Source organism: Salvelinus alpinus, chromosome 35, assembly GCF_045679555.1.
Source record: "Salvelinus alpinus chromosome 35, SLU_Salpinus.1, whole genome shotgun sequence".
NCBI classification, from domain to species: domain Eukaryota; kingdom Metazoa; phylum Chordata; class Actinopteri; order Salmoniformes; family Salmonidae; genus Salvelinus; species Salvelinus alpinus.
This window is the reverse complement of record NC_092120.1, coordinates 10,793,171-10,820,353: the sequence shown is the minus strand read 5'-3', so window position 1 is coordinate 10,820,353 and position 27,183 is coordinate 10,793,171. Positions and strand designations below refer to the sequence as shown.

The following is a 27,183-nucleotide window of genomic DNA, read 5'->3' as shown; positions in this document are numbered from 1 at the left end:
CAGGATGCGATGTCATAAGGGGACACATTAGAGAGGATGGTGATGCACGCACACACACACACACACACACACACACACACACACACACACACACACACACACACACACACACACACACACACACACACACACACACACACACACACACACACACACACACACACACACACACACCGTGTAGAGGGTGGGCAGAAGATGAATACATTGTGCTCCAGTCATCAGAGCCCTGAGGAGGCAGGTTCAGACACACACTTTGCCCTTCATGTTAATCCTAAAGTTTATTTTAATAAATATTTGAATTAGCCACACTTTCATATTCTGAGCCTCGGGACAAAATGATGCATCTGCGTCCCTCCTTCACCCCCACCTTCATAACCCCCCCCCTCCCAACACATGACACATAATGCAGAGGAATCATCCACGTTCACACAATCCTTTGGCTTCCCCTCTAATGAGCAGCAGAGGCGGCTCACACACACAAAAACACACTCACTCACACACACATCACAAGCAAAAATACATGTACACACATATGCAGAACACACGCATTCATTGGTTCACTGATGCTCTTACCCCACCTCCCCCACCTCCCTTCCCTCATCCTATTCCTAACCCACATCCAGCAGTTATTCCTGTCCAATGTCACCTGTAAAACCCTCATTTATTCACCTTTCTCGTAATCTCTAATGACAGCCTATTCCCCATGTAGTGCACTAGGTGGCTCTGGTCAAAAGTAGTCCATAATATGGGTAATTGGGTTTTCCTCACAACAATCTCTCCAAACCCAGGGTGTACTCACGCTTGGCCCACGGGCGTGTTCTCTTGGACAGTCAGGGTATAGGAGGCGTTGGTGAACTGTGGGGGGCGGAACCCTGCCAGAATAGCCACTGTTGCACGGGGACCCTTCCTGCCCTGCGTGTCCACCGCCTGCACCCTCAGCATGTACTCCCTGCTGGGGGTCAGGGGTCGGCCGGTGGTCCTGACCTCCCCAGAGCTGCGGTCCACCTCAAACGAATCCTCGCCGCCTAGTTACGGGATATAAACAACACGTATAAACACACAGACACACATGGTTCTTCCAAGTGACTCAAAGGTTTTCTTGAAGGGATAGTTGACCCCCAAATCAAAGTTGTTCTGTGTTCTCACACCTCAACACACAGTTTGCCCCGGGGTCTTATAGACAATCATGTGAGTGATATCATGTAGCAGAGACAGCTGTGCAGAAATTGACATCCCTAAGACATTGCTGATTTCTTGGGCTGGGGGGCTGGTGTGTGTGTTTATTTGTGTATAGAGATGGGGGTAGAGGACCCTTCTGCCAGCTGGGGCTGTGTGTGTGCGGTGTGTGTGTGTGTCTGTGTGTGTATGTGTTATCGGGTTAACATCCAGCCTCTGATCTTTCTCTGAGGAGGATAGGAAGACAGGGTCATCTTAATCCATGTCCCCCTTGGCAGCAGCATCAACAGAAGAGAGAGAGAGAGAGAGAAGAGGAGGAAGAGAGAGAGAAGAGGAGGAGGAGGAGGAGGAAGAGAGAGAGAGAAGAGGAGGAGGAGGAGGAAGAGAGAGAGAAGAGGAGGAGGAAGAGAGAGGAATAGGAGGCACACTGCTGCTGGTAGACAGGGACATGTAGCTAATCACAGCTGCATTGTCCTGTCACTCACTTCTTTTGGATTTTTCATTATTTTTTAAATATTTATTTTATTCAATCTATATCTATTTAATTTGTTATTTGTTATAATCTATTGTACATTATCGCTGTTTTAGGAACACCTGAGTACCCTAAAAATTGAACATTTGCATGTCATCCTTTCATTAAATGCTTTTATCTCATCAGAGTTTAGCTATCTAATCTAATCAAACGTAATGTAAAATGGACACTATTTAAACGTTGTATCAATTCAATCACAATTTTGCCATACTTCCTCTGTCAAGTATGGTGTTTTAGCTTTATTTCCCCATCGATTGATTAATAATAAAACAGCCTTACTTGTAGGGAGGCTACCTCACATGATTTTCCATTTCACTAATTGGCACCCTTGACAAAAAGCTCCTGCCCACAAATCTTCACCATCGTCTCAAGAATCCAACCCATCCATCTTCCCATCCCTCCTCTCCAACCCATCCCTCCCCTCCAACCCATCCATTTTCCCATCCCTCCTCTCCAACCCATCCATCTTCCCATCCCTCCCCTCCAACCCATCCATCTTCCCATCCCTCCCCTCCAACCCATCCATCTTCCCATCCCTCCTCTCCAATCCATCCATCTTCCCATCCCTCCTCTCCAATCCATACACCTTCCCTTCCCATCCCTCCCCTCCAACCCATCCATCTTCCCATCCCTCCTCTCCAACCCATCCATCTTCCCATCCCATCCCTCCCCTCCAACCCATCCATCTTCCCATCCCTCCTCTCCAACCCATCCGTCTTCCCATCCCTCCCCTCCAACCCATCCCTCCTCTCCAACCCATCCATCTTCCCATCCCTCCTGTCCAACCCATCCACCTTCCCATCCCTCCCCTCCAACCCATCCATCTTCCCATCCCTCCTCTCCAACCCATCCATCTTCCCATCCCTCCTCTCCAACCGATCCACCTTCCCATCCCTCCCCTCCAACCCATTCACCTTCCCATCCCTCCTCTCCAACCCATCCATCTTCCCATCCCTCCTCTCCAAACCATCCACCTTCCCATCCCTCCTGTCCAACCCATCCATCTTCCCATCCCTCCTGTCCAACCCATTCACCTTCCCATCCCTCCTCTCCAACCCATCCACCTTCCCATCCCTCCCCTCCAACCCATATACCTTCCCATCCCTCCTGTCCAACCCATCCACCTTCCCATCCCTCCTCTCCAAACCATCCACCTTCCCATCCCTCCTCTCCAAACCATCCACCTTCCCATCCCATCCCTCCTCTCCAAACCATCCACTTTCCCAGCCCTCCTCACCCAAAAGATTCCTGATTCCAAATCTAGAAGCCTTGAAAGCCCCGGGGAGTGATTATCCCGCGTTCCACATGCTCGCTAACACGTGTCCCCTCTCCCTCCCCAACCGTAATTGAAATTCAACACGACCCCATAAAAGAAAAGCAAATAAACAAAAACAAAATCAATATACAGAGCGGCGGCATAGCCTGTGCCAGATGTTGGTGATAATTACCACTGTCAGAGCCAGTTCTTTTTGTGTGTCTGCTTGTTAGCCGTGTTAGCGCTTAGTGGCAGAGGGGATGCTCATGCTAATTTGCTCTTGTATCTCTTGCGCTTGACGGAATTTATTGATTTTAGGAGTTGTTTTTTCCCGTGACAACACACAAACACCCCCCACACACCATTTCCAGCCCTTCTAGATGGTAGTCACCAGATCGACATTTCACTCACCGTCCAGTAGCAGGAAGTGGGCGTTTCCTATTGTGCCGTCTCGTTGGCGGGCGGTGAGGCGGTAGACCACAGAGCCTGGTGCGGCGTCAGGTCCCACTGCGCCCAGGTAGGGCTGAGGGAACATGCCCCACTGCAGGTCTGCCAGGGTGGGTACACTCAGGCTCAGCCTGCAGAGGTACCACTCATCACCTACAAACACAGAAAAGATAAGAGGTTAAGGGTCAGGGTCAAAGGTCAGAGATAACAGTTTGTACAGACAGGGGGACATGGAATCACTACTAAGAGGTTGTCTGTGTGAAATGTAGGCATATGAGCTAATTGCATTCTGGGAAAGTGGAGGACTAGTGTCTGCTGAAGCCCCCAATCCTTTAATGGTGATGTCATTGGGTCATTGGGTCTGAGTCCTCTTTTTAGCCAAAAAAGGCACAGTGTCTGGGCCACTTCCCACCATTGGGCTTTGACTTTTCCAAACACATCCATCCATCTGTCCCTTTCAAATTGTTTGCGATCCCTGGCACAATCTCCTTAATCGTATCTGCCTCTCAAAATCAATTTCTCAACAATCCGCTGGTGTCACTTCCCCCCCCTGACGGCAGCCACAGCTCTTGGATGACGCTGGACTCATTCTCTGGGTGGAGACAAATGGCCAGATGCAACAAGGCTGATAGGTTCCCTGTTTCCATCCCAGGCTGAAGGGCTCTCCCTCCCTCGTCTGTTTCCTCGCTAGCAGCTATCTGCTGTCTGAGACTGTCGCTTCCCCCGAGGCCTTAGCAGTCAGTGAAAAGAATGACATTTTCTTTACAAACCCATCACCCTCTCTTTCTATCGCTCTTCACACGAGCATGTTTCTCACAAAACACACTGTCTGATAGCACACTGAGAGAGGGAGAGAGAGAGAGAAAAGGGGAGAAAGAGAGAGAGAGGAAAGAGGTGGGGAGGGGCAGAAAGTAAGCAAGATCAGAAAAGATTCAGAGAAGGGGACTCCAGTCAAACAGACATATCTACCGCTGTGTGTTGTTGCTGCTTGTCGTCTGGTTTTGGGAGAGTTTGTTTTGTCTGCAGACTTGTGCTTCATGTTGTTTGCAATGTCTGGCGCGAAGGAAAGACAACAGCAAATAAGAGGGAGCTTCACATCTGAGGGACGCAGGGAAGCGGCGGGAAAAAGAGAGGGAGAAGAAAAGAAGACGAACGCACCACTCTCTCCCTCCTTCCTGCCTTTTCATATGTGGGCCTTTAGAAGCCCGTCAGCGGAGCCTGATAGAGAGAGGGAGTGGGGAAGAGAAAGAGAGAGGGGAGGAAGACACAGGGGAGGGTGGGAGCCTTCTTGACAGATCTTTTCAGCACAAGGCTCTAGATTCTTGTATTGCTATTTTGTAATTCAGCGGATGGATGTGGTTGTTTTGTTTGGCGCTTATACACCGGTTGGCTATGTATGAATGTATGAGTTCCTCCACAGACATCCATGGCTCTTCATAATGATAGCGGTGTCATGATCTTTGGTCCAAGCGACTGAGCACACACTAAGTACATGCCAAACACACGCACATATACATAAATGCATACAAATGGCTGACTTAGGGTTGGCTCAGTGGGCTTTAACCATTAAACTGTGCCTGGGGGTCAAAAAGCAAGGCATGAAGAGAGGTATAGGAGAGTTAAACACAAGAGTGTCAGTGTCATGACCTGTACATAAACTGCTCACAGAGGAGAGAAGAATATCTTACAGTACGTACATCCACCACAGGTCTCTCTCTCACTCTCTCTCTCACTCTCTCTGCTTCATCTGTCACCAGGGCCATCCATGCCTCTCTCTCTCCTTCTCTTCCCTCTTTTCTCCACCAAACTAGCAGAACTAAAAGGCAGCCAACAGATCCACCTTGTCAGTGTTCTGTGAGAGTGAATCAGTCGACAAAGCGGGCAAAGCTCCACACGTGTCTGTTACCGCCTTTCTAATCCATGTAAGATCCGATGGTAACCAGACGAAATCGCCCCAGATACGATACACACCCGCCGTATTAATAGCCCAGTGACACTCGTCTGAGTCCACCCAAAGCTGTCTCCTCATTTGAATATCAATTCGGATGATGTCACAGATTGTTATGCAAATCCGGGAATAAAAGGGGAAAATTGTGTTTGTTTTCTTCCCCCTGATTTGATACACAGTGAATTAGAGATGCAGCCGTGCAAAAGAGGCCAGTATTGACAGAGCGAGAATGAGATTGCATTCAAGTGGTCTTTATGTGTCTGACATCAGATGAAGAGGACACATTTGAGTGGGGCCCAATTTGTGGCAGTACATTGACAGTGTTGTCCAATAACAGCCGACCAAAATGATACGAGGCTTCAACTGAAGGAGAAGTGATGACGGAATGGGGAAGATTCTTTCAGATCTCCATGAAGTACCAACGTAAGGGAGGGGCTAGGAGTTGTCCTTTAAATAACCATTACATTAAATAAGGGGGTGATAGAGAGAGGGGGCACCCATCCCATTTCCCCAAGCCCCCAGGACCCTCTTGGCTCCTCTTGGACCCTAGTGATCCCTCTCAGACCTGACAGAGATGGTGTGTGGTATCTGGTGACGTGATGCCGCTAGAACAAAGACCTGTGATAGGACTGGAGGTAGATCAGAGCTATCACTGTTACAGGAGACCACCTGAGGTACAATACAGAGAGCAAGAGTCATGCAGCTGAGCTAGGATTACACACACACACTGTTTTTGTACATACACACACAGGTTTATACTCCCACAACGCCCCTGGGGAGGTCACATAGGTGTGTGTGTGTTTGTGTGAATGATAGCGTAGGATGTGTCGCCTTGGTGACTCACAGAGTGCAGGTGTTCCCATGAGTCCAGTCTCCGTGGCAGCAGGTTAAGTCTTTGTGACATTTGAACAAACACGCATGCAGGCATCTCACGTAATTGCCTGTCCTTGCTGGCCTGGCAGGAAGTTGACACTGGGTGGGTGTGTGTGTGTGTGTGTCAGAATCTAAAAAGAACCTCCCTTTCACGCACGATTAACTACTCAATGATGTGGATCTCACTTTTGTTTTAATGACATACATAATTACGTTTCAAATCAAGAGCTTTTTTCTCCTCTAAAACCATGTGATGCACAGTGACATTCTTTAAGGGGAGACGAGAGAGAGAGAGAGAGAGAGAGAGAGAGATAAAGTACAGGCTCGGTGAGCACATCCTTGCTATTGAGAAAGGTAGACACAGGAAAACATGGCTTTGTAGAGGAAAGGCTGTGCAACCACCACACCACAGTAGAACCCGAAACAGAGCTGAGACAGAGCTGCATTTCCTGACAAAATGTAAAAAATATAAAACAATTAGAGAGTGTCATTTCCCAAAATTTTAAACCCTTATTCAAGGTTTCAAAGACCTCTCTGATGAGGATAGGCTACCCATCCTGTTGGGGGAGGATGCAGAGAGCTGTAGGTTGGCAGCAAACTACATTGCTGCCTGCCATAAGATGAGGGACAGTGTCTGACAGACCAACCAACCTGCACATGTCCTCTATGCTTATTGTTATTGTTTAATGTATGGTTATTATGACCCTTGGTGATTGCTGTCCCCATTGACTGTCACGCCCTGGCCATAGAGAGGCTTTTATTCTCTATTTTGGTTAGGTCAGGGTGTGACTAGGGTGGGCATTCTAGTTTCTTTATTTCTATGTTTTCTATTTCTTTGTGTTTGGCCGGGTGTGGTTCTCAATCAGAGGCAGCTGTCTATCGTTGTCTCTGATTGAGAACCATACTTAGGTAGCCCTTTTTTCCACCTGTCTTGGTGGGAAGTTAACTTTGTTTGATGGCACATAGCCTTAAGCTTCACGGTTTGTTTTGGTATTGTTTATTGTTTTGTTGGCGACATCTACTATTAAAAGTATGTACGCTCACCACGCTGCACCTTGGTCCTCTTCTTTAAACAGCCGTGACATTGACAATATTGATTATTATTATTAATTATTTTAAAATTTCCTCCATAGTAAGCTTTGGCAAGATATACATTGTTACGTCATGCCAATAAAGCAAATGTATTTTAATTGTTAGAGGGGGAGGGAGAGAGAGCGAGGGAGAGAGAGTGATAGCGAGAGAAAAGAGAGAGGGATAGAGAGGGAGAGATGCTCAACGTGTGAGAGAAACCACAGAGAAACTTGCAACATCCTCTATACTTATATTACAGCTGGTTAGTGGATAATTGGCTGTGTCAATATTAGACTATCAAAAGAGACTGTCACCAAATCTTTCAAAAGGTGGGGTCTAGTTGCCATTGGGTAGCTACTGAGAATAATATTTTGAGGGAGGAGAGTCATTGAGGGACAAACCCCCTCAGTTTTATGGGCTGGGAACCCTGCTCCCCATCTGCTCCCTGGTAGCCAGCGGACTGAGGCGTTATGCATCCTAATTAATGATCTTATAGACTGGCCCACTTTCTCCCCCTGCATGCACGCACACACACACACACACACACACACACACACACACACACACACACACACACACACACACACACACACACACACACACACACACACACACACACACACACAGAGTTAATTAAGCACCATTTTTTTAACCTGATGGGTGGGGGAGAGAGAGAGAGAGAGAGAGAGAGAGAGAGAGAGAGAGAGAGAGAGAGAGAGAGAGAGAGAGAGAGAGAGAGAGAGAGAGAGAGAGAGAAGATAGAAGTCAAGACAGACAAGAGAGAGAGCATAGAAAGGGGAAAAGGGATTGGAAAGGGACATCATTATATTCACTACCCTCTGTTCATTTAACACAGACAGTCTGACCTCACTGTGGACGTCCACTGATATTTCTGGTACCTAGAGTGGACAGAGGAAAAGGACAGCCCTACAGTACTGCTACCATCACTCCACTCTTTTCTCAAATCCTCCTCTCATTTCTCCACATTTCACCCTTGGTTGACTTTTACTGCCCAAACTTAATGATATTCCAAACGCTCAACTGGTTTAACGTAGCTAAGCAACCAATCTGATGATGTAAATGCAATACTCCAGACAGCAGGAATAACTTATTCTATTTTCTCCCCTGACAAAGCCACAAACAAACAGGCATTGAGAACATTAGGGAAAAATGAATACATTTCAGCCACAGACAGAACTGTGCAGTGTGTGTGTGTGGTGTGTGTGTGTGTGGTGTGTGTGTGTGTGTGTTTTCTGATAAGCCCTGAGGCTGTGTGTGGATGGAGCCCTCCCCACTACACACTCATCCACACACAGACAATCAAATGCAGAGGAGACATAGCTGCTCATGTATGTCCCTGCATGCCCTGTGGAGTGACAACGTTCCATCACCCCACCCTCTCTCTTACTCCTCCTGGGCTCTGGTCTCCCAGCACCTCGTGAACACATTAGATCCTAACTAACTACCACAACCAATAGCCACCCGTGTCATGCCTGTCTCTCTGGAATGAGAGGCCCACGGGGGGCTGCCCTCTCTCTGCCTGACCACAAATGTAGTATTTCACCACTCGAGGACCGTGGACGCCCGTGAGTGAGTGAGCGAGCGAGTCCTCACAGTCGACACAACACGGAAACTCAATTAGAGCCATTCTGTGGTCAGGTGTGCATGGGGAATGGAGGGTTAGGGGAGGAACAGAGGTTATTATGGGGTTTTAGTAAGCTCCTAGCTACACTAATAGCGTTCTCCACTCCACCCAGACCACCTTCAAAAGACACTCACCTTACTGTGAGGTGAATGCAGAGTATGTGTGTGACCTCTCAAGGTGAGTTATCAACAACAAGAGCCTCAGGGTGCTTCTACACGGGGTGTGTCTCTGTCAGAGGAGGCTCGTGGGAGGCGCTATAGGAGGATGGGCTCATTGTAAACAAGACGCCTCTACACCAACTGTTTACATCAACTAACCATCTCTATCTCTTATTTCCCCACAGGTAGATAGGGTATATTGTCTTTTCTCATATCCAGTATTCATTAGCAAGTAAGGAAACGTATAGTCTCACAAGGGGTCATTTACTTCAGCACACTCATTGTGCTCGTAGTCTTCCTGGTAAGCACTGCTCATCCTCACTGCGGAGTATAGATTACTTCCCCCACCAACGACACTGGGATCGTCTGAACTCTCCCAACTCTATATGCAGCTGCCGTCGGCGCGATAGAAGACAGAATCTGGGTGGATAAGCCGGATCCAGGGGTTTGATTTTCCCAATAACTCCTAGGAATGGAATCAATCGCTCCAGAGGAGTTGAGAGGCTGGATCCAAAGCCGGAGTGAAAACCAAGCTCTCTGTCTTTGACGGCAGAGTGAAAAACAGTTGGATTTATTTATCTGATCCCCAATCTCGATGCTGTGTGAGACGGGGTCTGTGAGGGAGGATTGGAGAAGGCCATCATGGGAAATTGGGTCAAAAGCCAAAGCCTGTCTGTGGAGCAGTGGTATGATGATACACACACTCACATACAGTATACATTCACATTAAGTCCCTGCTAGTGGAAGGGCAGTGACTACAGTTATTAAATGTCCTTGGGGAACTTTTCAATGCTGTCAGACTTCTAGTCATGAGGATTTTACAGTTGAATTCATTCTCCTTTAGTTTGTGTGGTTGAATGTATGAGGTACATCTGCTGTAATCTCAACTGCCATGAGAGAAGTTTGTGATGGTGAGACTACTTCTGCAAGAGTTACGCCCAAAGATAAAATGAGTGAAATAAGGAGAGAACATGAAAGTGTGGATAAAGCCACACAAGGCTCAGTATTCCAAACTGTATTTTATAAAAACTATTTCAGTCACCTCAGAGAGAGAGAAAATCTAAGAGAGAGAGAGAGAGAGACAGAGAGAGAGTGTGTGTGTGTGAGAGAGAGAGAGAGAGTGTGTGGGAGAGAGAGAAAGAGTGAGACAGAGAGACAGTGAGAGTGAGAGTGAGAGTGAGAGAGAGAGAGAGAGAGAGAGAGAGAGAGAGAGAGAGAGAGAGAGAGAGAGAGAGAGAGAGAGAGAGAGAGAGAGAGAGAGAGAGAGAGAGAGAAAGAGAAACAGAGGTCAAGAAAGAGAGAACAACGACAGAGGGGTAGCTCTCAGAAGGTTTTCACTCATCTAACACTCATTCTTTCTTTTCTGCCTTAAATCTCTCTCGACCCTTGCCATCATACCTCAATAATTCAACTTTTACATCTACTGAAACAGACCCTTGAATTGAGAAAAAACGACATATGTAGACTCTCACAAGCTGTGAAAGAAAATACATTGTGATCTAAAACATGAAAACTGTCGGTTAAATTATGAATATCTGAGGACTTTTGTCAGACATTAAAAAATAAAACAGTAAAAAATTTATGTGGCAACTCATTCGTTATTAATGTGTTATGTCAAGATATTTCTCTGTAGAAACTGACAATTGTGGAAGTGTGATTAGGGAGGAGAGGCAAGGTGTGTGTGTGTGTGTGTGTGTCTGCTTGTCGAGGGATTATGTTGGATTTAATAGAATCAGCCATATAACTTTAAATGAGCAACACAATCACATCTCATGTAGGCATTTACAGGTCCAATTTCAGTTGATTATCTCACTGTGTCAATGTCAAGGTCAGCAGGAGGGTGTGAACAGCTGAACCCAGACCTGCCTACAGGACTTGGATCTGCCACAGCTGCCAACAGTGCCTATCTTCAATCACCTGACATCTACGCCAACCATGGGTGACAGACAGACCGGTACACATACAGTGCTGTACGTACACACACACACACAAAGAGGTGCTATTGCAAACAAGCACACACACACTTACACAGATGTAGCGCTGATGGGCAAACACAAGCACCTCAGGTGACATGGGGTTGAAAAGAACACATCATGTGTGTGTGTGTGTGTGTGTGTGTGTGTGTGTGTGTGTGTGTGTGTGTGTGTGTGTGTGTGTGTGTGTGTGTGTGTGTGTGAGGGGTCCATTCACATCCACCTAAGGGCTCCTAGATAGCAGCTGAGGTGCTTGTATGTCCCTAATGGTGCTACATCTGTGTAAATAAATGTCTGTGTGTGTGTGTGTGTGTGTGTGTGTGTGTGTGTGTGTGTGTGTGTGTGTGTGTGTGTGTGTGTGTGTGTGTGTGTGTGTGTGTGTGTGTGTGTGTGAGTGTGAGTGTGTGTGTGTGTGTGTGAGAGTGTGTGAGTGTCTGGGGTGTGATAATAGTTCTGGTCAGGCACTGGCGGACAGGGACAGATAGGGGAGGCAAACTCCCTGACCCTGAACATCTCATAGACTGCAAGAACACCACACTAAACAGCTAACGACTTGTGTGTGGTCTTGAATTGTGTGTGCCTGTGTGTGTCTCGCTCTGGTTGTCTGCTCTGTATGTGTGTGTCTGATTTCTTCGCTTTCTGATGAGACTCCCTCTACTGGAGCTCTGTGGTGTGTGTGTGTGTGTGTGTGTGTGTGTGTGTGTGTGTGTGTGTGTGTGTGTGTGTGTGTGTGTGTGTGTGTGTGTGTGTGTGTGTGTGTGTGTGTGTGTGTGTGTGTGTGTGTGTGTGTGTGTGTGTGTGTGTGTGCGCGTGTAAACTCTGATCCCTTATCAGCAACCATCATATGGACCAACAAAGAAAAAACAACAAAGGAGGGAAAGCTCTACTGAACCTGGCTGTGTGTTATTGTGTGTGTGACTGTGTGTTATTGTGTATGTGGCTGTGTGTTATTGTGTGTGTGTGTTATTGTGTATTGTGTGTGTGGGTGTGATGTGTGCCCATGCTTCTGTGTGACTGTTGTGTGTACACACCCGAGCCAGGGAGAGGATGGAGGGTACTGGGGCGCACCAAAGCCAAGGTTCCAACTATTTGCCATTCAGGTGAAATAGCCTGATTTTCCGCCAAGTGATTCCATATGGGAGTTGTGGGATCAAATCCCTGAGACCAATGCTGGCCTGCTGAGCTAGCCCACACAAACAGGGGCTTCCCACAGACACACACAGGGGCATGTGAAAGCCCATCTTTTCAAGCATGGGGTCATGATAAATATAAAGGGTTTTCTGTGTTGGTGCAACATGGGTGACGGGAGACGAGACCTGGGGTGTAAATTATAGGTTGGCTTGGTACCCACATATGACCTGATTACCATTTCACACAGAAGCTGTGATACACATAGATCCAACACACAGACACACACTCGAACACACACACACTCGAACACACACACACACACACACACACACACACACACACACACACACACACACACACACACACACACACACACACACACACACACAGAACACAAGAAAACTCCCGCCCATGCATCACACACACACATACACCCCCCCCCCCCCCCAAAGAGCAGTGACAAGGCCTAGTGATCAAAGGAGCAGATTTGCTCCATTGTTTGCATAAATAGCCAGCAGAAGCTGTTTAGAGAGAGTGCTAAGCCCACCAAAGAGCTTTTCAATACCACACTGGACCCTACTTATGGAAAGGAACACACAACAATAGGGCAGATATTCAACCAATCTGGTTCAAACTTCTAAAGCCGGCGAAGCCGCCACTTTGGCTCCTTTGGCTTCCATAATAGAGGAGCAGGGTTTTCCCTAAACATCGCTTAGGCAAGGTGGGCTGCCGGCTTACTCTGTTGCTAGCTGGCTTACAAACTTTGGGTTTGGTTCAGTTGGACTCAGTTTGAAGAGGACATGCTAGTGTCTGCTTCCATGGGTTGTTGCTTGGTGACACTCCGCTCGAGAAAACAATACTAGGGGAAACACTTAAAGGGAGAGACAGAAAGGTCAAGTCCCTACTTGTTTTAGAATGAGTTTGTCTTTTTCCTTGTTTTGCTCGTTGTTCTATCGCTTTTTTCGGCCCTCATTCTGACGTCTTGCCATTTTTCATTCTGTCATTCTCACTCAGACTCTTGAACTCTGTCGCTCTCTTTCAACCTCCCTCTGACTGCATTTTTCTCTATTTTCTTCCTTTCTCTTTATTCTCCTCACTCACTTCCTTGAAGGATTAGACCAGGGTCTTGAGTATCTCCACCAGGGAGTTTTAGCCAATGACAGACCGAATTACTTCTCACACAGATTCCGCAAAATAAAGAGCAACCACTTCCTCCTTTCCTCAAACACTCTTTTTTTCATATGACCCTTTTCTCCCTTTCGGATCCAGCATGCCTTGGGACTCCAGAAACCAGATATACAACTAACGTGGACCTGGAAAACACATCCAGGTAATTGATCTATGTGACTAAGGAGCAGCACATATTACAGTGTTAGCGTTAGTACAGTATGTAGCATGGCTAAGTGTGTTCCACCGTGGACGTGAAGGGGCTGGCGGTGGCTAGGCTAATTGCTGTGGAAGTGTGGTGTGGGTGATTAAGCTCACAGAGCGGAGTGCCTGTTCCTCTAATGAGAGCAGCTGTCGAAGTGCAGGACCCTTTGATAGTGCGGGGGTGTCTTCGTGTCCTAGGACCCCTGTGTTCTACACACACACACACACATAACACACACATAACACACACACACACCCCAGGATAGAGAACATAAATAATCTCCCCTTAGCTGTACCTGTTTTCTCTTCTCTCCCTTTACCATGACTCATCTTCTACCCATTTCTGAACTCCTTTTTTATTTTCCTCGTCGTTCTGTCTCTCTCATCAGCTATCTTGCTCCTTCACTCTCTTCCCTCCTAGACTTGAGCCTCCTCTTTGTCTCCCCATCGAGCCTCGTTCATTTCCTGCCCTCTTCTGTCCTGATATTTTCTCCTTCACTCCAGGCCTCTCTCCTCTTCTGTCCTCCTCTCTCCTCTTCCGTCCTCCTCTCTCTAATCTTCCCCTCCTCTGCCTCCTTCCATCCTTGTGTGTGTCTGTCAGGCATGTCAATCAGAAGCCTCCTGTGGACCAGGGTCAGCGACATGCCCCCTGGGTTAATCCAAGTCACAGACCCAGTATCCTCTCTCTTAGTCATATGACTTGTAAATACAGATGTAGGATCTTAATTTAAGCCAGTGTGCTACAGCAGGAAAATAATCCTGCAGCAACAGGGCATTTTTATTATTATGTGGATTATAATTATTGAACATATTTGTAGGGGTTGATACATTTTTAGTAAGAGAAAATCAGGTCTGAAATTTCAAAGTGGAAATTACAAACTTCAGAAGCCTTTTTAAACCTCAAATACACTACAAGTTTGAAATTCCCTGCATTGCAGGAAAGTTATTCTGCAACAGGGTGATCAAATTAAGATTCTACATCTGTATGGGATAAGTAAACAATGATATGGAGAGTTCATTCAATGAATTTCAACTCTCAACCCTTCATTTGTGAAGGCAAACTTTCTAAGTTTGATTAATCGCTGCAAAATACTATTCTATCTAGACAGCAGTAATATGCTGAGCGCAGCCTGGCACCATGACGTGTCACCATCTGAGCACAGAGCTGGAACCAAATAACATCAAACACCAGATCAGATGCAACTCTAGAGGCTACTGTTGCATGTCACTGGCTCAAAGCTAAAGGACATCAAAAAACACATCAAGCAAAAAGAAAACAGGACTTTATATACATTAAAAGCTGGAAATGTCATATGTTGGTCACTCACATATACTGTTTTTGTAGTTTTTATAATTTTCCTTCATTTCGCAAGAGGCTGAATGTATCTCACAGTAGAAAGCATCCGAGTGAGCGAAACAGCGCCTCTCTGTCTCTGTATGTGTAGGCCATCTATCTGATGCTGTCTGGTCCAAACGGGTATGACATTGTTGCCGCCCGTAGCAATGAACGCAAGAGAAGCCAGCGAGCATCTGGCCTCTCTTGACAAAAAAAAGTATAGGACCTCCCGAGTGGCGCAGCGGTCTAAGGCATCACTACAGCCAGAGGTTCGATCTATGCCTGGGGTTTGATCATAGGATGGCGCACATTTGGCCCAGCATCGTCCGGGTTAGGGGAGGGTTTGGCCAGGGGGGCTTTACTTGGCTCATCATGCTCTAGTGACTCCTTGTGGCGGGCCGGGTGTCTGCAGGCTGACTTTGGTCATCAGTTGAATGATGTTTCCTCCGACACATTGGTGCGGGTTAAGCGAGTGGGTGTTAAGAAGCACGGTTTGGTGGGTCATGTTTTGGAGGATGCATGACTTGACCTTCGCCTCTCCCAAGCCCGTTGCAGTGTTGAGACAAGATCGGAATATCACAAAAACAGGGGATCAAATTAGGAAAAAAATTAATGTATAACAATTTGCCAATCAGCGTTGAGCTAAACTGAGCGAGCTTAACTGTGAATGGTCCTGTCGCACCAACAAAAAGTGTCAAGGGAAGCTAGCTTGGATTTGGCATCAAATACCATTAAGCGCATACCTCATTGACAGAAAAATTCGAATTGTTGCATCTCATTGTGTTGTTGTCCTCCGGTGAATAGCTAGCCAGCTAGCTAAAATTGTCCCTTTCCTAAATTAGCCATGGATGGAGATAGGGATTTGGACTTGGGGTTTTACTTAATTCTCCGTACTGTCCAATGATTATAACGCAGATTCTGATCCAACCATTAATTCATACATTGTTGTGCCCCTGGTCTGAGAGGATGGAAGTTCAATATGTAGCTAGATGTAGAAGGCTAATGTTAACTAGCTAACGTTGCCCATGAATGAAAGTTAGGCTAGCGAGCAAGCATTTTAGCCAGGTAGACTAGGACAACAAAAACTAAAAGTGTGTACTGTATGACAGAGTGATAGACCGTTTCGTCAACATTAAAGAGGAGGATGGCAATGGCGTTTCTCTTCAAGTAGGGTGAGTCAACATGTTTTTCATGCACACACACATACATACACACACGCAGACAAAAATCAGGACCATGGACAGCCACATCATATTTAGCTTACGTTGATTGGACTAAATCGTTTTTGGTATCTTTTAGTTGTCACTCTATTAGACTAATCAGAGGTGATTTGATGATGTTGAAATGTTGATGTTGAAATGGTGCTGGAATAGTGGAGGCAGCTCCTGTTTTCTTTGTGACTTGCAGTAACTCTCAGTGGTTCTAAACCAATAGTTGTTTAGTGGTCCAAAAATGTGGAAACATTACCTTGCTTGACCATGCTGTAGGTCATGTAACTGTTTGTTTCATGCAATATGTTTTGTGGACTTCACCGGACAGAGGTTGCTCTCTGGTTTTGTGATGAAACTAAGGTGTGGTTGAACTTATTTTACCACTCTGTCTTCTTATTGTCTCGGCCTTAGGCCTTTATATCACAGTGTCAAGGCATATGAACTAACAGGTTATAGAGCAAACAACGCAATTATCATAACACATTGGTTGTAATATGGCTTTTATAAGGGGGCTTGGCTTCCGAAGGGACTTTACCGCTACTGGAAACCATGCTACTGATCTGAATCTACAGTAGTTGTTGAACCATGGAGGAACCATACCTTGACTCCAGCTGTGTAGACTAACAAAGCACTGTCTCGGGGTGTCTTTTTTCTCCCCAACATGCTGTGAAACCGTGGACAGGTGGAAACACACTTCATAGCATAAGGACTATTTGCAATTCAATGAGAGAGCAGGATGAGAGCGTTAGCTGTATACTGCCTCATCACGAGGAGAGTTGAAGTAGAGAGAGAGGGAGAGAGAGAGAGGTGCTGGATGAGGAGAGGAAAAGACAAAGATACTCCAAGGGGATGAGAGAGAAAAAGGCGGAGAGTAGAATGGAGAGAGGAATGAAGAGAAAGAGAAATATAGAGAACAAATGTGAGAAAACGAGCAGAGAGAGAGAGCGAGGCAGATCGGGGGGAGCAGAGAGAGAGAGCGAGGCAGATCGGGGGGAGCAGAGAGAGAGAGCGAGGCAGACCGGGGGGAGCAGAGAGAGAGAGCGAGGCAGACCGGGGGGAGCAGAGAGAGAGAGCGAGGCAGACCGGGGGGAGCAGAGAGAGAGAGCGAGGCAGACCAGGGGGAGCAGAGAGAGAGAGCGAGGCAGACCGGGGGAAAAAACGAGAACGAGAGAGAAAGAGAAATAAACTGAGTTATGTTAATGGCCTTTGCTCCCAGAGCCACTCGCTGTGTTAATGACAACTTCACTAATGTGCAGAATTAAGAGACTGGCTTCCCAGCCTAATGTTGATCCAGATATATGCAAAGGGGAAGAGCAGCAGCGGAGGCACTCCTGGTAAGTGCCTTAACGTGCCTGTTATTGTACAGCAACGACAAACAGCATCTGATTAGAGGGGCGCGATAATAGGCAACAGATTTGGTCCGGGCCCAATGAATTATTTAACAAGCTCTGCTCTTGCACAGCGACCGTGTGGCCGCTCTCTCTCACTCCATCTTTATTTCAAAGTGCCCACCCGCGAGCGTTTCCTTATGTGTGGCGTTGATTAATACCGGGGCCGTATCTGGGCCGTGCGACCATTCGTCTGCATTAAAGAGCGCATTTCACTGTTTTCCCACCTCTCGCTCTCGCTCCCCCTCTCCCTTTCCCTCTCTCCCTCTCCCTCTGTCTCGCTCTCGTTTTTTGCTTAAGAGAGCGTTTCATCCCCAAGAGTGCGACTTGCACAGCACACCCAAAGCGAGAGGCGCTCTTTCTTCCGTAAATAACGGACACAGGCAGACGCCCCACACAAACACACTGAGTGTGTCTATGTCTGTGTGTAAGGGTCTGCCACAGAGTGGGGGCCTGACACACCCTGGCTGTCGTTTAGGCAGATCAGAACCGAGTCTCTCTCCATCTCCTTTAATCAGGTATTTTCATGCACCGTTCCCACTCTCAGACAGCAGTAATGGATTCACCCCACTGACACCGGAGCCTCTCTCACTCACCCACTCACTCACTTACACCACACACACACACACACACACACACACACACACACACACACACACACACACACACACACACACACACACACACACACACACACACACACACACACACACACACACACACACACACACACATACCGACCGCACACACACACACAGATACCCTGAGAGAGCGAGATAGTGAGGAGAAACAGAGCATCTATGTCTGTGAGAGAAAGAGAGAGGGAGAAAGTAGAGAGAGGGCGAAAGCGAGAGAATGAGCGAGAGAGAGAGAGAGCGAGCTCTTGAAGAGGTTTCCAGGTCCCTTGGCCCAGCCTATTAAGTCTCTCCTAAGTTTCATAATTTGCCGTATAAATATTCAACATCCTCAGCTAAGGTCAGCGGTGTCTTAACAAAAACTGTCCTAATGATAAAAACTGAGCCTCGCTCCACTTCCCCTTCCTCTCCACCACAACCCTCTCCTCAACTCACCTACTTTCCCAGTCACCAATTATTCCTCCAAACCTCTGCTATCTGAGATAGGGGAAAAAAATTAAGAGGAAAAACAAATCCCTCCATTTCACCTTTTGCCATAAAAAAGAAAACTGCAGAGCTCTTGTTCTCGTCAGCAAAGGGGTTTGGGGGTTCGTCTGCAGAAAGGCCCACCCCTTGGTTACCCACAGTGCCGACGTACGCATGCTTGTTTGCACGTCTCGCATCTACAATGTGCTGAAACCGAGAGAGGAAAAAAAGATTAAAATGAAAACAAAAAGAAGTCAACACCACATACCAGTTCACACCTCGACTGCCTGGGGAAAACATTTTTGCATATTGGTTTTAAAAAAGGCCTACAGCTTATCGCCAAATGCCTACCGACACATGCTTATTTTAAACATATTTAAGCAGAGTGATAGAGACAGAGGAGAGAAAGTCAGTCAGAAATAGGGAGGGGAGCTGCACAGTCGAGAGAGAAAGAGAGAGAGAGAGAGAATAAGAGAGGGAGAGGGCTGTGTTATTTATCTGGGTCCTACAGAGAGAGGATTAGGGATGACTGATGCATGTTTGCCTGTGGGAAGACTGGCATAGCAGCACCAACACAACAATAGCACAACATCAGGGCACAACCCTGAGTCACCAACTAGAGAAAAAGAGAGAAGAAGAGATGGAAAGCACAGTGGCAAGAGGGAAGAGGAGATAGAGGAGAAAGCAGGGAAGACACAGTACATGAGAGAGTCCTATACTTCCCCTTTTCTCCCTTCACGGGGTGCATCATAGCCTGCATGGAGAGTACAACTCTATTGTACCAACTCCTAGTGTCAATCCGGACTGGATTTCACCCGGCCATGCTAGCCTTGCATCAGGCAACATAAACCCCCCATATGTACGTACATACACACGCACACGCACACGCACACACACACACACACACACACACACACACACACACACACACACACACACACACACACACACACACACACACACACACACACACACACACACACACACACACACACACACACACACACCTTTGGTTTTGCTCTCCCTACCCATCTGCCTGCCTGCTAGCACTACAGCACTAACTCAGACGTTCCTCACAAGGAGGTGATATTGATGTTGACTTGTTTCCTCCTTTCCTCATCTTTGTTTCCTCAAATTAAAGCACATTCAGGTCTACTGCAGGAGCTGCAGGATGTAGCCGTAGAGAGAGGGAGGGGGAGAGAGGGAAAGAGAGAGATAGAAACAGGGAAAGAGGGAGAGAGAGACTGGAAAGAGAGAGTGAGAAAAAAAGAGAGACTGGTAGAGAGCGGAAAGAGGGAAAGAGGGAGAGAGAGGAAGGGAAAGAGAGATTCTCTGGCTGGATAGCAGGTGATCAATAGGAAGCCTCCTCTGCCAATCCAAGATGTGAGAGAGTGTATAGACAGAGGTAATCTATAGTCCCACAGAGCCACAGGCAACATGCTGGATTAGACACGCAATGCCAGTCAATCCAGACAGACAAGGGAGCTGCCATGCCTCTGTAGCTGGAATATACAGTCAGATCCTATTCATGAGTTTCTGGGGTGAGGAAAAGCCCTATAGACAACCACAAATCCATAAATGAATTAGCACTATGTATTTAAAATGAACCTAGTTTTTAGCTCTATCAAGTATTATTTCACCCATCAAGTCGTATCACATCCATGAAGGGAAGTGTGCCTAACATTGTGGAATGGAGCGCAGCCCGAGTCACTCTCTTTTCTTTAGTATTCCGCCAGCACGGTGCGGGAGCGTCCAGGGGGAACTGAACTGGTGATGACTCCACTAGTCTTTTGTTTGGGCTTAATGCTGCTATCAGTCTCCGGCTGTGTTCTCCTAATTACGCCAAAGCGTCGTTGATCTGGCCGTTAACCCCGTTAACGAAACAATTAGCCAGCGCTGCAGCCATTCAGGTGAGGATTGATCCTGCCGCCGAACATACCAGGCTCTTTTTAAATGTATTTAATTAAACTGCTGGCCAAAATAAACTTTCTCTTTCTCTGTGTGTGTGTGTGTGTGTGTGTGTGTGTGTGTGTGTGTGTGTGTGTGTGTGTGTGTGCGTGCGTGCGTGCGTGCGTGCGTGCATGCGTGTGTGAATTTAACATGTATCCAATACTGTGGAAAATTGCAATAGCATTGCACATGTCAAAGTGGAGCTTGAGTAGCCAGTAAACCGATGGCTACTTTAAGGAGTAAACGTGGACACAAGATTGGAAGAAGAGAGAGTAAGGGGAAGAGAGGGAAAGGGGAGTGGAGAAAGAAGAGAGAGTAAGGAGAAGAGAGGGAAAGAGGAGTGGAGAAATAAGAGAGAGTAAGGGGAAGAGAGGGAAAGAGGAGTGGAGAAAGAAGAGAGAGTAAGGGGAAGAGAGGGAAAGAGGAGTGGAGAATGAAGAGAGAGTAAGGAGAAGAGAGGGAAAGAGGAGTGGAGAAATAAGAGAGAGTAAGGGGAAGAGAAGGAAAGAGGACTGGAGAAATAAGAGAGAGTAAGGGGAAGAGAGGGAAAGGGGAGTGGAGAAAGAAGAGAGAGTAAGGGGAAGAGAAGGAAAGAGGAGTGGAGAAATAAGAGAGAGTAAGGAGAAGAGAGGGAAAGGGGAGTGGAGAAAGAAGAGAGAGTAAGGGGAAGAGAAGGAAAGAGGAGTGGAGAAATAAGAGAGAGTAAGGGGAAGAGAGGGAAAGGGGAGTGGAGAAAGAAGAGAGAGTGAGGAGAAGAGAGGGAAAGAGGAGTGGAGAAATAAGAGAGAGTAAGGGGAAGAGAAGGAAAGAGGACTGGAGAAATAAGAGAGAGTAAGGGGAAGAGAGGGAAAGGGGAGTGGAGAAATAAGAGAGAGTAAGGAGAAGAGAAGGAAAGAGGACTGGAGAAATAAGAGAGAGTTAGGGGGAGAGAGGGAAATATGAGTGGAGAAAGATGAGAGAGTAAGGGGAAGAGAAGGAAAGAGGAGTGGAGAAATAAGAGAGAGTAAGGGGAAGAGAGGGAAATATGAGTGGAGAAATAAGAGAGAGTAAGGGGAAGAGAGGGAAAGAGGAGTGGAGAAATAAGAGAGAGTAACGGGAAGAGAGGGAAAGAGGAGTGGAGAAATAAGAGAGAGTAAGGGGAAGAGAGGGAAAGGGGAGTGGAGAAAAATGAGGGAGGCAATACTATGGGTTTAAACAGTTCCTAGAGTTCCATGCAGAAGGGGTTAACATATTATCTGTCATGCCCTCACCCCCTCTTTATACCCCCTTCCCCCGCGTATGGTGTGAGACAGCGGTGGCATGATCTAGACACAGCACATCAATACACTCACTCACTCACACACACACACACACACACACACACACACACACACACACACACACACACACACACACTCACACTCACACACACACACACACACACACTCACACGCACACACACACACACACACACACACACACACACACACACACACACACACACACCTTCGCCTCTCCCCCTTCACCCTCTGCTCTCAAACAAAGTGGATGTCTGCTGCTAGCTGTCAACCTCTTCATCAACTCTAACCCCTCCCTTTCAGCCCCCTCTACCCTCTTACCCCTTGTGCAACCCCTGTCATCCCCCCTTTCATGGCCACCCCCCCTGTGATCAAACCCCTCTCCAGTACCTCAAATGTAATGACAGCTGAGGACCAGACAGGCCTGTTGAACACAGAGAATGAGGAACAATAATGGAGAGAGGGGCAAATAGGCCAATCAGACTGAGGAGGGAGGGGTCAATAGGGCAGGATGGTTAACTTGAGGAACTGTCAGTACACGGCATTACAATGATGGTCCGTCACAGCTGTTGGATGTTTGGTAGTGATTGGCAAATGAGAAGTGGTTCTCAACTGACCAACCTGGTTAAAAACAGATGAAATAAAGAAAGAAAATCTGAACTTGCATTGAAATACACAGATGAACACACACAACACCCCCGTCTCTGACACACTCTTATGCTGTTTATTAGTTGTATCTAGTTGACCCATAGTTTACATTGAAAACATGCCTAATGAGGACAGGGGGATGGACTGGATTTATCAGGGAGGACATGACTGATCCATATGGTGTGAATTTTTGGGACGGGTGGCAGATCACAATGATCCGGCACGGCTCACTGGTTTCAAACGGTCCCAGGAGATCCCCTCTGTCCCGAGCAGGGCCCAAATCGGATTACCAAGCTACCATTTGATTGGATGTAACCACCTCCAGACTTTAGAGCCTCATCCTGTTAAAAGACTATTAGAGGAACTGTTTCAGGAAAGGACTGATTGATTTCATCCCTATTATTCTTGTTAGCAATGACTCACATACTGCACTGTATGTCTCAACACACACCCTGCACTGCCACTCATACACATGCATGTATGTACATTCCCTTACTCTCACTCACTGACGCACACACACACACACACACACACACACACACACACACACACACACACACACACACACACACACACACACACACACACACACACACACACACACACACACACACACACACACACACACACACACACACACACACACACACACACCACCTCAAACTCTCAGTCTCCCTTTCTTGTACAACTATTAATTCAAATTTAAATGTGTCTTTAAATGCTCTCTTGTTTATTGTCAGTGAGAATCTTGGTTTGCATGTTTTCCCCTCTGATACCCCGTCCTCTCGAATATTGTTCAATCTTCCTCATGTCAAAGTCTGAGGCAGACCGGATTGAATTGGAATCATCTTTTTGAAATAGATTTCACCGCATTTCAAAAACCCTGCTATCCGATGACTACTTTTTCCACCTTCGCAGCAAAAGAGAGGGAGATCAATTTAGGAGTCACTTGAAAGAATATTTTATCATGTTTAAAGAAGATTGCGGCTCTGAACTTGACAGAGGTTATTGATTTGAGCAGAAATCACACTGCTGTTCTGTGAGAACCACAGGAAACTAGAAAACTTCATTGGAAACTAGAGAAGGAGATCTCTAACTCTTGTGAGAAGTCCTTCCCTACACCTCTCTCCACTGGGTTTTACTCACTATGTGGCAACTTTGAGCACTCCATTCTCCCAGTGTGTTATGGGAGAATGAAGGGAAGAGGAAGCTTCTTCAATAGTACTGTCTTTCTGTTCATCAGTGGAGGCTGTTGAGGGGAGAACAGCTCATACTAACGTCTGTAACGGAGCGAATGGAATGGCATGGAAACCATGTGTTTGATGTATTTGATACCATTCCAATTACTCCGCTCCAGCCACTACCATCAGCCCATCCTCCCCAATTATGGTGCCACCAGCCTCCTGTGCTGTTGATGGTGAAAGGGATCTAGTCCTACATGTTCAGAACTAATTATCCAAACAACAGAGTGCCAGAGACAGACAACTGTGCATTCAGCTAGCATGAATGCAGCTCGGGATGTGGGGTGCCAGTAAAATAGTCTAGTGGTCTTTGTTTCAGAGTGAAGGCCATGTTTGGGTGTAGGGAATGCCAAATGAGGAGAGGCTTTTGTGTTTATTTGTGTTTTTGAAACTATTTGATTGACAGTGGTAGTGGGAGGGTTCACATGAGGGCAGGGGTGCAACAGAGGAGAGGTGGCGAGGGGTTGCCATCTTGAGTGGAGGTCTGCCATATAAACTACTATCTCACGCACTCACACAATACACACAATACACACAATACACACAATACACACACACACACACACACACACACACAATACACACACACACACACACACACACACACACACACACACACACACACACACACACACACACACACACACACACACACACACACACACACACACACACACACACACACACAGCATGCATAATCCCAATCCTGCAAAGTTATCCAAGAAATGTAGCCTGCATGCCAACAAATCTTCTTTAACAGCAGCATCTGCCACCAAACAGCAAAAGAGTGAGAGACTGAAAGTTAGAGGGGGAGCAACACTGAGGAACTGGGAGGAGGGAAGAGAGTAGGAGTGAGGAGGAGAAGAGAGGAGAGTGCAAGAAGAAGCAGGACTCAAGCCCATAATGAGGCACGGCCGTTAACTTGATCAATTTTATCAGTAATAAGACTAATTATTTCCTCTCCTTCTTAAACACACGCTATTAATCATGTTACAAGGCCTGGTATTTTGGACCAAGACTTAATTGGCACTGTACGAACAGAAGGAGAGAGGGATGGAGGGAGGAGAGGAGGGGTGGGGCGGTATGGAGAGATTGACACAACAGCAGCTGGAATTATTTGGGACAGTATTTAATTTTTTGCCCTAGCAGAAGAGCGTAAGCCGCTTTCCCCGCGTACATTTTCTGGATGAAATCAATTAAAACATGCAATAACGTAGCCTCCTCCTTCAATGACACGCGTTGCTTTACATAACGGCTGTGGCTGGCTCGTTGGCGCTCTGCATGTTGTTTGGAGATTCTAGGATGTTTCTTTTCTTTATCTGCTGTATTTTGTTCATCTTAAGGGTTGTGGAACTGTGCTTTTTAATGGCCATTTAATGAGACATGTTTTATTTTTTTATTTGAAAAGGCTTGAGGGTAAATGAGATGTCTTTGTTGTTGTGTGTGGTGGCTTGGTCTCTCTTCTAGTCCAATATGAGGTAGAGTATAGAGCTCTGTGGATGATATAAAGTCAGTGGACTGGTCCAAGGAACCAGACTGGGCCTCAAGATGGAGTTAGTTATTATTAAGCTAAAGCTGAACACACAGGCTCAGGTCATCACCCCCCCCCCCCCCCCCAGCCCCAACCTCCGGCAAAGCCCCCTCTCTTTTCTTTCCCTTCCTCAAATTCCCTCCTTTCTTCTTTGTCCTAATAACAAACATATTTCAGATTGGCTTTCAGCCAATCTCCCCCCACCACTCCAACCACCTCCTGTGATAATTAAACCAGGGCTTCCCTCAACACAGACCCCACCCACACCACCAGCAGCACCGGTACCCAAGGTCAGAGGTTGCAGTCTAGATGGCGTGGGATTGCTTTGATCAAATGTACAAGCATGTTTATTCACCATTGCTATAGGTGACTAAAAGCATTTGGTCTTAAGTACTGCTGTCACGCCCTGACCGTAGAGAGCCTTTTTAAGTCTCTATTTGGTTTGGTCAGGGTGTGATTTGGGTGGACATTCTATGTTCTTTATTTTTATGATTTGTGTTTCTATGTTTTGGCCGGGTATGGTTCTCAATCAGGGACAGCTGTCTATCGTTGTCTCTGATTGGGAATCATACTTAGGCAGCCCTTTTCCCACCTGTGATTGTGGGTAGTTGACTTTGTTAGTGGCACTATAGCCCTTGGAAGCTTCACGGTCATTTATTTTGTTTCTTGTTTTGTTGGCGACATTCTATAAATAAAGGAAATGTACGCTGACCACGCTGCACTTTGGTCCACTTCTTTCTGACAACTGCTTTGTACAGTACTGATTTATGGGAGGTGTAGCCCATTACTATTGTATGCAACACTGGTCCTACAGACACTATGGCTGTCCAGGAATCTCTGGTGTGTGTGTTCTCTTTGTACACACCTACAGTACATCGCAACATACTGAATGAGACACACCCCCAGGAGAGAGGTCACAGTGTCTATGTCGCCTTGGAGATATGGGTGCTGTGTGTGTACTGTTGGGTTTTCCCCTTCTAGAGATTTTGTGTGTGTGTGTATGTGTGTGTGTCACAACTTCCTACAGTACATTTGATCAGATTGGTCAGTAACGGAAGCCACATAATTTTCTCTCTCTCTCTCTCTCTCTCTCTCTCTCTCTCTCTCTCTCTCTCTCTCTCTCTTTCTTTCTTTCTCTCTATCTTTCCTCTCCTCTCCTCCTCTCTTCCGTTAATCTCTGAGACCTGGTGGAATGCCTGGGGTGCATCCTAAAATGTGTGAGGGTCAGAGCGGAGGTTGCATGAGGTTGTCGGTCCTGTGTGTGTGTTTGTGTGAGGATGTTTGCATCTTTCTTTGGCAGAGTGTAGTATGTGTTTGTGTCAATGTGTGTCTCTGCCTCTAGCTTCGTGTGTGTGTGTGTGTGCGTGTGTGTGTGTGTGTGCGTGTGTGTTTATCCCCGGGCAGCAGTGACAGCCCCTGCCAGCTGGCGGGACGTTCAGAGCTGGTGGAATGTTCCGCAGGGTTCTGCAGGGTTCTACTGGGAGAGATAAGCTAGAGCTCCAGGGGCGGAGAGGAGCTGTACTGGCCATCACCCCCACACATAAGTACACACACACCACACACACATAAACACACTTCAGAAAGGTTTAAACAAACATACACCACACACACACACACACACACACACACACACACACACACACACACACACACACACACACACACACACACACACACACACACACACACACACACACACACACACACACACACACTGCTTCCCTCAAATGCCCAATACATGTCCAAGTCAAAACAGAAAGGCCTCCAAATTACATCCAGAGCTTTTCAATTGAAGGTGTTCTTATTCCAAACAGAGGCAATATAAAATCAAGCTATGGACAAGGTCTGTTCATTCCAAACACCAGAATAATCACTCCAGTCAACATAGGTATTGTTCCTACATGCCCAGAATAACTCAACC

At 46.8% G+C, this 27,183-nt stretch overlaps 1 protein-coding gene across 1 annotated transcript in view; it reads right to left on the bottom strand.

Annotated features, from left to right (window-relative positions):
- LOC139564514 (neural-cadherin-like) overlaps nucleotides 1-27,183 on the bottom strand; it is a 125,016-nt gene that overhangs the window by 74,074 nt on the left and 23,759 nt on the right. The window contains exons 2-3 of the mRNA XM_071384099.1: nucleotides 3,375-3,563; nucleotides 800-1,025 (exon numbers count right to left, since the gene is read on the bottom strand). Of these exons, the coding sequence (XP_071240200.1) occupies nucleotides 800-1,025; nucleotides 3,375-3,563 (415 nt within the window). The remainder of the gene's footprint in view (nucleotides 1-799; nucleotides 1,026-3,374; nucleotides 3,564-27,183) is intronic.